This window comes from Petaurus breviceps, unplaced genomic scaffold (genome assembly GCF_028583685.1).
Source record: "Petaurus breviceps papuanus isolate PSGF00001 unplaced genomic scaffold, PetGlider_PUasm1.0 174, whole genome shotgun sequence".
Classification (NCBI taxonomy): Eukaryota; Metazoa; Chordata; class Mammalia; order Diprotodontia; family Petauridae; genus Petaurus; species Petaurus breviceps.
The window spans coordinates 62,463,739-62,478,836 of NW_027185761.1; the positions used below are offsets into that span (position 1 = coordinate 62,463,739).

General features: G+C 48.4%; 1 protein-coding gene across 1 annotated transcript in view; it reads right to left on the reverse strand.

Annotated features, from left to right (window-relative positions):
- LOC138158208 (integrin alpha-9-like) overlaps nt 1-15,098 on the reverse strand; it is a 159,439-nt gene that overhangs the window by 54,100 nt on the left and 90,241 nt on the right. Inside the window, exons 5-8 of the mRNA XM_069084305.1 lie at nt 13,478-13,557; nt 10,743-10,832; nt 6,062-6,170; nt 1,184-1,291 (exon numbers count right to left, since the gene is read on the reverse strand). Coding sequence (XP_068940406.1) covers nt 1,184-1,291; nt 6,062-6,170; nt 10,743-10,832; nt 13,478-13,557 — 387 coding nt within the window. The remainder of the gene's footprint in view (nt 1-1,183; nt 1,292-6,061; nt 6,171-10,742; nt 10,833-13,477; nt 13,558-15,098) is intronic.

A 15,098-nucleotide genomic window follows, 5' to 3' on the forward strand; every position in this document is an offset into this window, starting at 1 on the left:
AGCTATAGGATGGAGGGGTTGGTGTCTGAGCCCACCTGGTCCTGCCTTGGAGACTGACCCTCTCTCTACCCACTACACCACACTGCCTGGGGTGCCAAAGAAAATGGGGGGAAATGTGTGTCCTGTATTCTGGAATGCTTCTAAAATCTGAATTGGATCAATAAACACTCCAGTGGGGATGTCACTGTTGAAGGTCATGGAAAATCGCTAACACACCTGAGAGGTCACTCAGAAATGTGTCCCAGGAAAACATTTTCAGACTTCTAGGAAGAGGAGAGAAGGGGCTGTTTGTGCCAATGGGCACCTAAAATGGAGAGCTCAGTCCGGCTCTTGGAGAGATGTGGGGGCCCAGCTGAACCTGTATGCCCTGCAGTGTGACAAGATCTATGCTGGGACATGCTCAGTAGATATCCTATCCTCTGTGGGCTTCCTTCCCCAAACCACCAGAGAACAATGACCACGTCCTGGGTCCAAGGGCGCATTCAGGGCCACCTTTCAGAGCGTCTGCCCAGCACAGAAAGTGGGTGGTCTTCTCTTTCATTTCCACAAACAGTGATGGCGTCACGGCCTTGTGGTTCAGACTATTTATGGAGGGGCTTTCCCTAGCTCAGCTACTTTCTCAGCCTTAAGTTATGTTTTTTCTTTCTGTGATGTCTGGGCATCCCACTCACAAAGTCTCTATGTGGACGTAGTTCCAGCCTCCAGCCTTCTCCACTAGGCCAAAACGTTAATCAGATGTCTTCTCATTCCATTCTCTGCATTCATGTAGATCTGATTCAACTTAACTGGAGCTAACAAATGTTTCTTAAGTGCCTACAAAGCCCATAAAGACAGCTGAGCGGCTAAAGAGGTGGCATCAAAGCCAGGGAGACCTGCCTCTAGAATCTGCAGTTCTAGTCCTGCCTCTGACCTTTCTGGCTGGGTCTCTCTGGACACTACCTCTCTCTGCCTTGTAGCGCTGCCTAGTAAACATCTGCTGAATTGAACAGAATTAAACTGAGCTGAAATCATTCGTGGAAATGAAGTGAATTGAATTGCACATGATTAGCTGGCCTTTCGTCGCCTAGAGCCTTGGGGAGAGGCAGGGAAAGAAATACAATGGAAACATGAAAGAAGATATGGAATACAGGCCAGGTGTAGGGCTACTCAGCACAAGGGGGCAGGCAGGAGCCCCGAAACTCACCATCACCTCCTGGATGAGAAACACCTCGACGTCTCCCGCAGAAAGCCGGCTGGGGATCCAGAAGCTGACAGAAGAGCCAGGGAGCGTGCTTGGTCCAGCGTTATAGACCTGTGAACATTCCACACATGTACACTCACATTATCCAATGAAAGCACCACTCACAGACTGCTGTTTCTTTGGTCCAACTGATGGTTTATCAGTTTCAGTAACTACTTGACAGTAAACGCCCCTGAACTCTCTAATACAGATGAGCAACCTCCCTGGAGAGCTTCCTAGGCACTTAGGGGGGAAGTAAGTGACTGGCCCAGGGTCACACAGCCGATATGGATCAGCAGCAGCACTTGAGCCCAGGTCCTCGTGACTTCAAGACTGTCCCTCTATATACTGCCCCACACTGCTTCTCTATATTAAGTACAATAAAAATGAGCTTCCTGTTAGAACAGACTTGCCATGTTCTCTTTGACTGCTGTAAAGTCACTCAGAGAAAGTCATGCCATAGGAGGGTAGAATATAGAGGTAAAGGTAAGTTCAATATAATAAAAACCCCAATATTACAAAATAATATATTTCCCCATTTTTAAGGGCTATCTCTCTTCTTTTTCCTGCTAAAGTTTATAAACTTGCTTGATAAACTAGGAAGTCTAAATTGCAAATAAGTGGTTTTGGGATCAGAAAGAACACTTGAAGCCATCTGGTTCAACCCACTCATTTTACATGTGAGGAAACTGAGGCAGGCTCAGCAAAATCTCTGGAACTCATTTCTCTGATTCTCAGGCTTGCATTTTTCCACTCTATCGGGCTATATTTTAAAATATTAGTAAAACCAATGGTTTGTTGATGCTTTTTGTCATTTACATCACAGTCCTTTACAGATAAAGCACCTCTTCTCCCATCCACGCAATGAGCCTTGTAACACCACCACCAAAAAAAGGTAAAGCGAGCCAACTGACAGTCTCCAGGCTGGACAGCATGGATGAATCCTGCTGCCATATTCCTCAGCTATCCTTGGAAAGGAGGGAAGTGTGTTTCCTCATCTCTTCTCTGCATCCAAGATCATATTGCAAGATGTCCTAATTTATTCGATTTGGAATATGTAAGTAATCACACATTAACATCTTGGCCCTTGGAATCCTCTCCCACTTCTTAACTACCCTGCCAATCTGTCCCCAGATGCCTGATTATTTTTTCTGAAAAACAATGAATGTGAAGACAGACAGTAGGCAGACAGGTAAGCTAGGTAAGGTGCCAAAGGAGTAAGGCTGGGCTTGAACAACAAAGAGAAGAGAGATCCGAAGGAAGCTCAACAGCGCAAACCCCAGAACACGGGCCTAAAAGCAAAGAAAGCTAGGGAAGGAGGGAGCAATGGCCAGCAGGCAGCTCGTTTGAAAAAGCTGTGTGGGTTTTAATAGACTGCAAATTCAATCGAGGTTAACATCGTGGTGTGGAAGCCAAGAAGGATAATGCAATTGCTCGACTCTGTTAAGAGAGGCCAAGCTTCCAGGAACGGGGAGGTGAGAGTCCCGCCGTACTCCCCCAGTGTCAGACCACCCCAGAGCCCGGGGGTCAGTGCTGGATGGCACCATGGTCTTAAAAGAGCGCTGATAGGATGGAGAGCGTCAAGAGAGGGCAGCTGGGACGATGGAAGTCCGTGTCAGAGGAGGGTCTTTGGAGGGACAACTCCCCAGGGACACGAGAAGCACCTGTTAGTATCAGCTGGGCCGACACATGGAAGAAGGACTTGTCTGCTTGAAGGAGGCAAAATTACAATCAGAAACCGAAGGATCCGAGACCAAGAGCTGGAGAGGACCTGAAAAGGCCATCTCCTCCGAGTCTACCTCCTTCCATTTTTCTTCATCAGGTGAGGAGACTGAGGCAGAGAGCCCTGAGGTGGTTCTTCAAGGGTGATTGGCCAGAAAGCAGGGGAGGCATAATTTGAACTCAGTTCTTCCTGATTACAAGCCCAGCATCCAGCTCACTACTCCAACCAGTGGGAGTAGCAAGGACAGGACTAGGTTTGATAAAAGGACATGTTCCTGATGTAAAGGGCTGCCCCAAAGAGCAGCGGGCTAGCTGTGGAGCCAGTGAGCTCCCCTCATTGGGATCCCAGACTTAGCGCTCAAAGGGACTTGGTAGGGCATTGGCTATTCATATTTATTTATTTTACATGCATAGATGATTGGAGGAACAGAGAGAAAAGACTGAATGGATGGCCCCTTATCTGTTATAAACTGTGAAGGGAATTCCTTTCATGTCTACCTTGGAAGAGGGGAGCTAGGTGGCTCAGGGGAGAGAGTGCTGGACCTGGAGTCAAGAAGACCTGAGTTCAAACCCGGCCTCAGATGCTTACTAGCTGTGTGACCCTGGGCAAGTCACCTAACCCCGTTTGCCTCAGTCTCCTCATCTGTAAAATGAGTTGGAGAAGAAAATGGCAAACCCCTCCAGTATCTTTGCCAAGAAAACCCCAAATGGGGTCTGAACAACAACACAAACAGTGGAAAGAGCTTGGACTTGGTTGGACTTGGTCAAAGGACTTGGGTTCAGATCCTGCCTCTGCCCTTACCTATGTGACCCTGGACAAAGCCCTTAGTCTGAGTCCTCTGTAATGTCAGGGGACTGGGCTGGGCAGCGGGTGAGGCTCTTCTGGGTTGGAATCTCTGCTCCCATGAGCCTTTATCAATCTGCCAACCTCCTCCAGTATGGTCAAAAAGCAATAATGAGCGCCAGGTAAGCCAGGCACTGAGTGGGCTTAAATTCTAAGAGGAAGAAGGAATATTTACCCAGATGAATAAATACAACAAACACACATGAGCATGTACATGTGTAGATACGTGTACATACATGTTATATACACACGTGTGTGTGTATATACATATATATGTAAACACTCACACAGTAATCTGTGTGGTCTGGGTCACAAGAAGGAGACAGCCCAGCCCCTGCATGGAACTTGGAAGGGACTGGGGCTCCAAAATATACCGGCTATTCCCATTTCTCCCAGAGAAAGGTTGATCATGACATTGGAAAGAGACAGTTTCTTCTTAGAGGATAATTTTCTCTCTCTCTCTCTCTCTCTCTCTCTCTCTCTCTCTCTCTGTGTCTCTCTCTCTCTCTGTCTTTGTCTCTGTGTGTCTCTCTCTCTCTCTCTCACACACACACACACACACACACACACTTTATATTTTTGTGCATTTATAATTTGTATTTCTTCATATGGTAAAGCTTCTTGCATCATATCTATGAAAGGCATTCTTCATCACAGATATAATGACTGCTCTCCCCATACCAAACCTCATCCTTTTATTATTAACACAATCATTAGAGGCAAGCCGTCAGTCTGAGCATTGGCACATCTGGTCTCTATCTGTTTCCCAACCAATAATAAAAGGCAATGGAAAAACCTGTTTATCTTCATGACTAATTTTCTCTCTCTCGATCCCAGGGACTAGTGGCCTGGGCCTCGTTCACAGGCATCGCTCAGGACCCTGCAGCTCTTACTCTGACCACACTCCACCTCTGACTATAAATCAGGGGCAGGGCATGACAGTCTCTGCAGGCCAGTCTCCCTCCCCAAGACAAAGACACATGTTACCCATTACCAGGAGGTGGCACGGGCCTGGAGAATGCAGGCCAGAGGAGCCCTGTTTATAAGAGCCAACAAATGTTTGTCTTAGGCCCTCTCCCATCCCCCAGCTTCTTCCCTTCCCCCACTTTCCCAGGCCCTCCCACAGCCCTTTCTTTGTCTTATTCTTCCATTCCCCAACTCCCACCTGGAGGCCAAACGGAAGAGGAATAATGCACGTGGGACTGGCTTGAGCAGCATGGAGACACGTTCTAGCTGGGACCATGCAACGGCCCACCAGAAAACCATTTCATCCATGAAAAGAAGTCCAGGCCCCCAGGAAGGGAGTCAAGAATGTGGGAATCACAGGATAACAGAGTTAGGGCTCCCCCAGCTCAACTTCCTCATTTCACAGAGGATGAAAGTGAGGCCCAGGAAAGTTAGGGACTTGGCCACTGTCACAAAGGTAACAGAGGAGAGCCAGGATTGGAACTCAGGTCCTCTGACTATAAACCCAGTACTCTTATGCTTGCATCTACAATATCGTTAATGAAATAGTGCTGCTGTTTCATGGGAAATAGTGTGACTGAGAGGGCAGAAGGCTAGACTTGGAGTCTGAAAGACCTGAATTTGATCCTACCTCGGACACTTATTAGCAGGGTAACCCTGGACAAGTCACTGTCAGCCTCAGTTTCCTCACCTGGAAAATGGGAATCACAGTAGCACCCAATACACAGGATTATCACAAAGACCAAATGAGTTAATACACGGAAAGTGCTTCGTGATCCCTAACTCAATATAGAGATGTCAGCGATTTTTGGAGTGGACCTGTGCTCCCATTGGCACAGAGAATTCCCAAGTGAAGGATCTCCATTTACCAGGGCAGGTTAGCACCCTCGTGTACTTCACAGCTTTAGAAAGCATGGTGTCTAACACACAGTAAACATGCCTGAGGCATTGGTGACTTGTCCAGGGTCACAGTCCCCTGGAAACCCCAAACAACAATTGTAACAGCAAAAAGAACAATATTAGCTCCAAGACAAGACCAGCGGCACCAGAGGAAGAATCCCATCCATCGGCTAACAGCAGCATGACACAGTGGGGGCGGGGCCAGCTCTGTGGACAGGATGACCTGGCTCCGGGTTCCGCCTCTGATTGTGCCGCATCTAGAGATGGTGGCCGACGTGTCCTGGCAGAGGGTGTGTCCACTGTCCATCTAGCATTCTGTGATGTTACTGACTACACCACAAAGTTAAATTCTCATTCATTTTGCCAGGCAGACAATGCCAGAGGGTTCTAGGGAACTCCGAGTCTCTTACCTGCAGGGTGATGTTGAGAGGCTGATACTGACATTCCCAGTCCTCCAGGCGAATGAAGTTGGATGCGTCGATGGACTCACCATACATGAAGGAGGTGGGAGACACGATTCTGTGGGAACAATGAGAGAAGCCCATCATCTCGGCTTCGAGCTTAGGGGTTCAGGTTACCAGCATTCATAGAATACTGGGCAGTGTAGACTTTGGAGTCCCAGAACCTGGGTTCAAATCTCAGTTCTCCTACCCCTCACTAGCTATGTGACTGACCATCAGTAAGTCACATTAACTTAAGTCGCAGCTGACAAGAAATTGCAGGGACGGGATGTGAAGCATCTAGAGCTTGGGTCATCGAGCCTAAAGCCCTCATTTGACAGATGAGGAAACAGCTCTGTGGAGATGAAGCCACTTGCCCAGGATTATACAGACAGTAAACAGCTGACCCAGTATTTGAACCTAGGTTGTCCTGCTCCAAATCTCTGCTGCCCAAATCCAGAGAGTTCACACGTATCTAAGACTTTTCAGTTGACAAAGCTCTCCCTTCATAACAATACCATAAAGGAGGCGATAGTATTGTCCCCATTGGGCTCAAGAGAGGAGGCTTGCAAATCTGGTAAGCAAAAGAGCTGAGATGTGAGCACAGTCTTCTGATGCTAAGCCCACCCATACCACCAGGCCGCTGAGCCAACCCGAAATAAACTACAGTTTCTTTCAGAACTGATGGATGAAAGTCTACGATTTTTGTTTTTGGGGTTTGGTTATCATTTGAAAATGAATTCACGAGCCAGGGCATGCCACAGCAAGGTTTGGAGGAAAAAGGGGAGGGGGTCCTGTTTTGTGATGGTGTTCTAAACCACACTGTACAAATGACAAAACCAACAAAATCCAAGGCTTCTCCTTTCATATGGAACTGTCACCATTTCAGGAGTGCTGAAGATTATAGGCTTAGACGGTAACAACAACCAAAATAAGCAGTTGGGGGAGGCTTGGGGGCTTGTGGGCAAAGCGCTGAGGTTGGGTAGCTAGGTAGGTGGTCGGGGATCCAGTAACATCTCCCCACTCGGTCGTTCTGTCATGGCGATTTCCATATCTCCTCTCTCAACAAAGCAAATGAGGAAATTGAAGCCCAGACTCCTCCCAATACCTCCATAACAGACCATCCACAAATCACTGGGTGGCACCGGAGTAGTCATTCACTTGTCGAAATACAACAGTAGAAAGAAAAAACCCACAGGAAGAAACTGGAATAGGGAAGCGGTCCACGGCTCTGGAAGCCATTTCACTCCTTGGGAATCAGAGGGAGGTCTTGGCATTATGGGAGAGGAAATCAATGCCCCAGGAAACGGGAGGAGGGGCTCATTCTTTAAAAAATTCGGGTCCATAATTTCGTTAGAATAGAAACTCTCAGAAAGGAAAGTCTCTCTACTAATCTAAATTGGCACCTGACCTGTGATGGAGAGCCTTGAGGACAGGGTGCCAAGGGCTTCAGGGCAGTGCCCCAAGTCGGCTGGAGGTAGATATCAGAGGTGAGCTGGAACCCGGGACTTCACGGCTTGGAAACTCCACCACAGCACTCTGTGTCCTCAGGTCAGAGCTCCTCGGACTTATCTGGTTAATCCTCAGATATTTCAAGGATAAGGGATTTTGCTCCTTTGGGTATAAGCCCTTGAGGACTTGAGATTTGGGCTCTGACATTTTCTGTGAGGGGAAACTCACACACACACACAGAGGCACACACACATGGACACTCAGGCACAGACGCACACATGCACTCACACAGGTGTGCACACACACAGTGGCCACTAGGCTGGTGAGGCCACCAGAGGTGACACACAGAGGCAGCCTATCACTGGCCCTTCCATAACTGAATCAGACCAGCCTTCAGTGGCACCAACACAGACCTTCCAGGACTCAGACTCACTACCATGTTATTCTGAGGCATCAAACACCAACTTGGGTGATTTACAAGGAAAAAGAATCACCCAACTTCTCATTTCTATGGGTCTTTAAGCATTTTTCATATACCAGCCCTGAGAAGGGAAAAGTGTTCCTATGATACCCATTTTACAGATGAGGAAACTGAAAAAGACAGAGGCAGAGTGACTTGTCCAGAATCATACAGCTTGTCAGGGCAGAAGCCAAGATTCAAACCCAGACCTTCGGACCCTCCATTCACCACTGTGCTGACAAGTGCCTGAACTGTATTCAGATATCCACTACTGCCTTAAACGAGAAGGGAAGGAAAGAGAAAAAGCCTTTGCTAAAAAGGATGGATTCCTGGGGAGGGGCAGGAGAAGAGACAGAGTTGGAAATGAAGGTGGTGTAAAACCAAAAGACATCCACTAAGATTTTTAAAAATAAAAATTGAACTCTAAAGATTTGATTTTTATAAGGTATCTGACACATTATCAGACCAGATCAAAGTGTTTCTCTTATATCCTGGGGTCTCTCTGTCCTCGCTGGTAGGTGAGAAAGTAGCTGATGCCAGGGTTCCCTGGGTGGGCAGGGGAGCCTGGTGGAGTCCTCCCTCCTCCTCCAGCTCTCCTCCTTCCTTCCTCTCTGCTCCCTTCAGAACAGAGACGCCTGCTTGGACTGGTTTCAAGGTTGGCCTAATTGGGACTAGGAGAGGTCTCTGAAGCCCAGCTTATTTACAGCAATACTTGTGCGTCTTCTATCTTTATGTCACTAGTGTCTTCTCGACATGAGCATGTCTGTGCTCAACTGAAAACCTCCTCAGAAGCTGACTGTTCATGTGAGCAGACTCATCCTGCTGCGTGTGCCAAGCAGGCACCAGCCTGGAGCTGAGCTGAGAAGGCCACGAGCATTTCTTCATACATCTGCCCCAAAGTCATCTATCTTGTGAGGCGGCTGGTGGCACGGAGCACTGGACCTGGAGTCAGGAAGCCAGAGTTCAAATCCAACTCCAGACACTTACCAGCTGTGTGACCTTGGACAAGTCCCTTCACCTCTGTTTACCTCAGTCTCCTCATCTGTGAAATGGAGCTAATAATCACAGAGCTGTGAGGGTGGGATGAGATAATCCCTGTACAGCACCGGCCTCATAGCAAGCACTGTGCAGATGTTAACTACTGCTATTATTTTAAGTGGTATATCCAGAGCAGCTCTTCCCCAAGGCTGTCCTGAGATTCAGATGAGCTAGCATGTGTTAACACTCTGCAAATTTTAGAAGGCAAACTCGCCAGCAGCATCGATGCACATTACCAGGTTTGCCACTGTGGTGACCCTGGATGAGGAAAGTTCACTCCAGCCACTTCATTTGACAAACTCTGCCTGAGGGTCCCCTACACTGGGGGATAAGGAGAAGAGAAAGAAAAGGAAGGCACGGTTCTGGACCAAATGCGCTTCCAGCCCTGTGGAGGTAACATAGGTCTGTGTGCCCCCTCCTCCACTGGACTGGGAGCACCTCCTGCCCACGAGACGAGGGGGTCCTGAACCTGGCTCTGCGGACTGTCTCAGGACTAGATGACGGCTGGAACGACACACATTTAATAATACGTTGCCTCGTCACACCAGGCCTGGGAGGTGGAGAGTGTGGCAGAACCCCCGTTTTATAGATGGACAAACTGCCGCCCGGAGAAGCTTGAGTGACTTGTCCATCCTTCTGTGGGTGGGAAGAGTCAAAGAGCAGATCCGAGCCTAGGCCTTCCCGCACCTTCCATCTGGCATTCTTTCCACCACGTCTTGCTGCCTCTTTTAAAATTCAGAGTCAGAAATCTGGGGAAAGCAAAAAGAGGAGGAAGCTGCCCCAGTGCCTCTGCCCCTGAAGCCAGCTACGGAGTCTCCTCACTAGCTCAGCTCTCTCTGTGTGCAGGATTTCAACATTTCCATCTCCAGCCTGGGCTGGGACCCAGGAACACTGGAAAGTCAAAGATTAGACTCTGAACCTTCGACAGTTCAGCCCGAGCTTTGGGGCCACGGTTCAACTGGTCCTTACTCTGTCCAAATGAACTGTGCAGATCCTTCTGGATTCAATTAGCAAGAGGCAAGTGCCCTTTGTGTCAGCTCCTAATGTGGAAGCAGGGGCTGGGGTCCATGTTGCCTTCATCTCCAGCAGCCAACGGACACTTACCCTCCCACCCCCTCACTGCCTCCATTTTCTGATGAAGTCCACAACACTTCACCCCCAACACCTGACTCACTGGTTTCAGAACAAAGGGTAAGAAGGGTATCCAGAACGAACTAAAACACAGAGATATCTACTAGACCACCTTCTCTGATAGTACAGGTCATCAGAAAAGCCAGTCCAACCCAGGAACCACAGGCTTAGAACATCTGGTCTTGAGTTCCAGCCTCAGGCCTCTCAACAACAGCTTTCATTGCTGACTGGTCTTAGAGCAGCGGGCGCTAACCTCTGGCCCCACGGCTTTCAACCACAGTTTTAATTGCAGAACCACAGGACTGGCCTCCACCTGGGATTCTCCTAGACCTCTTGGGAAAATGAAAAAGATTGGAGTTCAGAATGTTCATGGAATTACAGGATCTAAGTGTGTCAGTCAACAATTAATGTTCTAGGGCTTATTATGGCAAAAGAAGAAGGCATGAGGAAGATGCACAGGGCACCAAGGGAGCACCCAGAGACGAAAGGAGAAACGTGGAAGAATGAAATGACCACTGGAGGACATCCACGTGTTCTGACAATCCTGTGGTGGATTGGTTGGTCACTTACCCAGCAATGGACGTGTCTACTTCATGCACCAGGGGCACCGACAGAATGAGGGTGTTGTCAAGGAGTGAGTCGGAGCGTTCTACGTTGCCACTGGTTTGGAGAAAGGGGAAATAATCATGACATTGCATCTGTCTGCAGGCCCCAATTTAGCTGCTGAACCAAGCTAAGATATCACTTGAGCAAGTCTATTCTTGGGGCTCAGGAGCAGAGCCTAAATCAGGAATCGTCCCTCTGGGAAAGGCGCCATAAACCTTGCCCAGAAAATAAAGCCTGAACTGTGTTCTCAGAGTCAGGAGGAGGAGAAACGTACCCTAGCAAGCCAACTGGTAGCTTCCCATCTTAACAGAGAACAAGCATTTATTATATGACAGGCACTAAGTTAAACCTTGGGGATACAGAGAAAGACAACAGACTCTGCCCCGAAGGAGTTCACATTGTACTGGGGGAGTGACAGTCATGCAAATACACACGCAAAATATAAAGAGTATACACAAAAGGTAATCTCAAAGGAAAAGCTGGAGTCCAGGTTTGGGGGTAGGGGTAGGGGGAGACCAAGAGAGGCCTCTTGACTAGATTAAAAATTGGTGTTTCTGCTGCTGAAGGGCTCTAAAATTAGGACCCCAGTACAAAGCCCCAGTTGCCCCACCTGCCCCAGTTGCCCCACCTTAGTTATGGTCTGGTCAGCCACCACATTCTGCGTCCCCCATTAAAGCATCTCCTGTAGACTGAGAGGCCAAGATAGCAAAGACTGATGCCCAAGAGGGGAGACGCGTGATGGTTTTTTACAAATACACGTGCTCTTGTTTTCTGACTTGGACCATGTCTGTGGCCACAGGCAGGAGAAGATGCTTCTCAAAATATTTCCCTAAGGGTGAAAAAGTAGAAGCACTAGACTCTGAACCCCAGGAGGGCTTTCTCGCCTCTAGAAGCACTGATTAAGCCCCTTCAATCAACAAAGGACTGTTCTAAGTGCTAAGCGCACAGACAAGGACCAAAAAGAAGTAAGCCAATGGGAGCTTAGATTCTCCTGACAAAGTGTTGACTGTTTCTGGTAAATAGAGCACTATTTAAGGTAGCAGGGATGGTCCACAGGGGGCTGGATGCTGTCCCAGGTTCCAGGGAAGGGGCTACCTGAACACAGTAGCTTCTGGGAATTTCCTCTGCTTACACTTTAGAGGGGTAAGATGAAAGCCCAGGTACCACCCAATCCCAGATGGAAATGTCAAACAGAATCAGTTGTTCTAGTGACCATATAATAATTGTGATAATAAAGAGAAGGCTTGCATGGATTTCAAGCTGGCCTTCCTTGACCTTTTTGTGGAGGTGGGAGACTAGGGGGCGGGATATTGCATACCCAGCCAGATTCAGGGGATTGTTGGCTAATTTTGTAGAATTGCCTCTTTTTTCCTCTTCATTTTTTTTTAACAGGAGATGACTTTCTGAGGAAGGGAGATGGCTTCAGAAGTCTTAGTATATTTTTTAAGTTATTACAACTTAATGCTGCACTAAGACTTTGGGGCCACCCTGTATTAATAAGTGAAGGTGATGGAAAAATCAAAAGATTTTGATAAAAATTTAAAATAAAATAAATTTCAGACTCATGGAACCTCAGGTTTATAATTAAGTAATCACTGATTAAGCACCTCTTGGGGCCCAGGTCAGGCACTGAGGACCTGAAGAAAAAGTCAATGCCTGCCCTTATGGAGTTTCCACTCCAATGGATGCCTCTTCTATCCCCTCTCTCTAAGCTCCTTTATGTGCCAGCACCGGAACGTGATCCTCAAAGCAAAGGAGCCTCAGCCCCGAGCCTTCCCTGCAGTGAAAGTGAGCCATGCCCACAATGGCCACATTGCTCACAACCATCAAGATCCTGGATCCAAATACCAGCCCACACCCTCCTCCCTTTCCCGAAACTGAACAAAAATGGGATTTTACTCATGACAGACCCTGGAACTACCCCTAAAATAGAGCAAGATTCTGCTATCATCCTTCTAGCCCTCCCGTGCCCAGATAACATATGATTGGCAGAATTGTCTCCCAGTGGGAGATAAAGCACCTTCTGTCTCTCACCGACTCCTGTGGCTGCCGTGTCTGATTTACCCACAAAGCTGCCCTAGCAAGTTTAAAGGGAGAGTTAGGGAAGCCAGACATGAAAAGGCCTCTCTTTATCACAGGAAACTTGTGAGTTAGGTAGCTTCTCACACATACAAAGAGTTGGTTTTCTTGGGAAAGTCAGCAGGTTTAACTTTCCTTCGTTTCCTCAACAGAAAGTACTTAATAAGTGCTGGTTGTTGACTGACATTCTCAGAGCCTAGGAACTGAGGCTTGGTGATCTCTCTTGTTGCTTTGGTCAGTGGGAGAGGCCAGTGCAGGCCCCTCACATCTCAGTCTCCACTCCCACCCCTTCCACTGCCAGACTCAGCCTGCCCCCTCCAAATGGCAGCTAACACTCCCTTCCAACATCCCTTCAGCATTTCCCTTCACAAGCACTTCCAACAAAGCAAAAAAAGAGGAGCAGACATAAATTTGTTTTGTTTGTCACTCCTGTAAGGGCATCTTCCCCTAGGGGTTAACAAAGGCTAGGAATAAATATGGAGGCCCACTTGGCCCAATTCTCATCGATGTGCACCATCACTGTTTCCCAGAGGCAGCCGTGGGACACTCCCTTTCATTCTCTCTTTTAAAAAGCAACAGCAGCAATGATAACCATCTTTGGCCCAATTTTTCATGCCTACCTCTGTGCAGTCACAAGGAATTTCAGGGTTTCCTCCTCCCCGGACAGGTGGCTGGTGTCAAAGATCACACTGAACTCGTACTGGAGAGAGAGAAAGAGATGTTTGGCATGGAGGGCCATTCCCAGCCTGGAGGCCGGCCTCTACAGTCTTGTCCAGGGTTTCACCTCCCAGGGGCTCCCAGCCTTGACAAGCTTTCCCTTTTATGCACATCTTGAGCAGGATCCGGCCATGTGCATAATCTCAGTAATAAAAGACCTGGGAGATGCTGCATTCTTTCCCCGAGGTTTCATTCCACAAATGACCATTACAGGCTGCTTTCCCCTGCACATCACAATTTGGATGCACTTTTTAAAAACCTATTAGGGACACGTGTGCTCACATGGAGGTTGTTGAGGGTCTGGTTTTTATGTTATTGTCTATGCTATCACTAACCAAAAAAAACCAAAAAACAAATAAAATTAGCCTTCCCACACACAGAGAAGAGATAGAAGAAGGCTGTCCTTCTTGGACTTGGAAGTCCCTTAGGGAAAAGGCATCTGGAAACCTGGGTGTGAGCTCATGACATGAAGGTACCCTTGAGCAAGTCTTTACTGCTTGCTGACTCAGTTTCCCCATTTGTGAAACTGGAATTAGAATTTTTGTCAGTACCTCCCTGATGCCCCAATGAGGCTGGTGTGAAACCCCCCTGGAGAAGCAGAAAGGGTCTCTGACAGGCTGGGATGTGACAGACAGAGTCCAAAGCTAGGACGAAAAGAGAGCCATGCCAAAGCCTTGGGCCAGTGGGCAGGAGCCAAAGGAGAGGATGCTTGGCATCAAGACAGCACGAGAAAGCTGGAGGCCAAGGCCTCGCTCTAGGTCAGAAGGAGCCACCTCTCAGAAGCCTGGGGCTGACACAGGGAATGCTGGGTCAAGGACCAAGCATAAGATTTGGGCCTGGGGTGAAACAAACCAGCCAATCTGCCAGCGTTTGCTAAGTGCCTGCTTTATACATAGAGACGAGCATGGAGTGAGCCCTGCCCTCGTGGAGCTTACATTCTGTCCACAAGGACAACATGGAAAAAAATACAAAAGAAACTCATGATACTCAGATACAAGACAAAGCAAGGGAGGCGACGGGAGGGACTTAATGAGGGCTGATTGGCTGCCTGAGTCACAGTGCAATGGAGCCCAGGGGAGGCCGAGGCAGGGCCAGAGACTTCTGCCCCGCTGGTGGCCCGAGGGCCTGCCGGGGCAGGGCAGCTCGTTCTGGTACAAAGAATCAGTATCAGAGAAGAGCCGAGCTCTGCCGCCGCTCCCTGTGTGTCTCTACTATTCTCCCCATTCGACAGATTAGGAAAATGAGGCTCACGGAGGTGAACCTGCTGGCCCCCAATCACACAGCCATGGAGAAGCAGAGCCCGGATCTCGCGTGCACAGAGCCGGAGTCGGAAGGCTCACGGGACACCAGCTGGTCTAGCACCGTGACGATAAGGAAAGCAAGACTTGGGAGGGTTAGGTGAACGGCCCACAGCCCTGCAAGTCTGAGGGGGCACAGGCAGGTTGTGAACCCAGCTCTTATGACTCCAAATCCAGTTTTCCTGCCATCATATATTGGTAGAAAATTTTTCAATGCAAGGTAGTC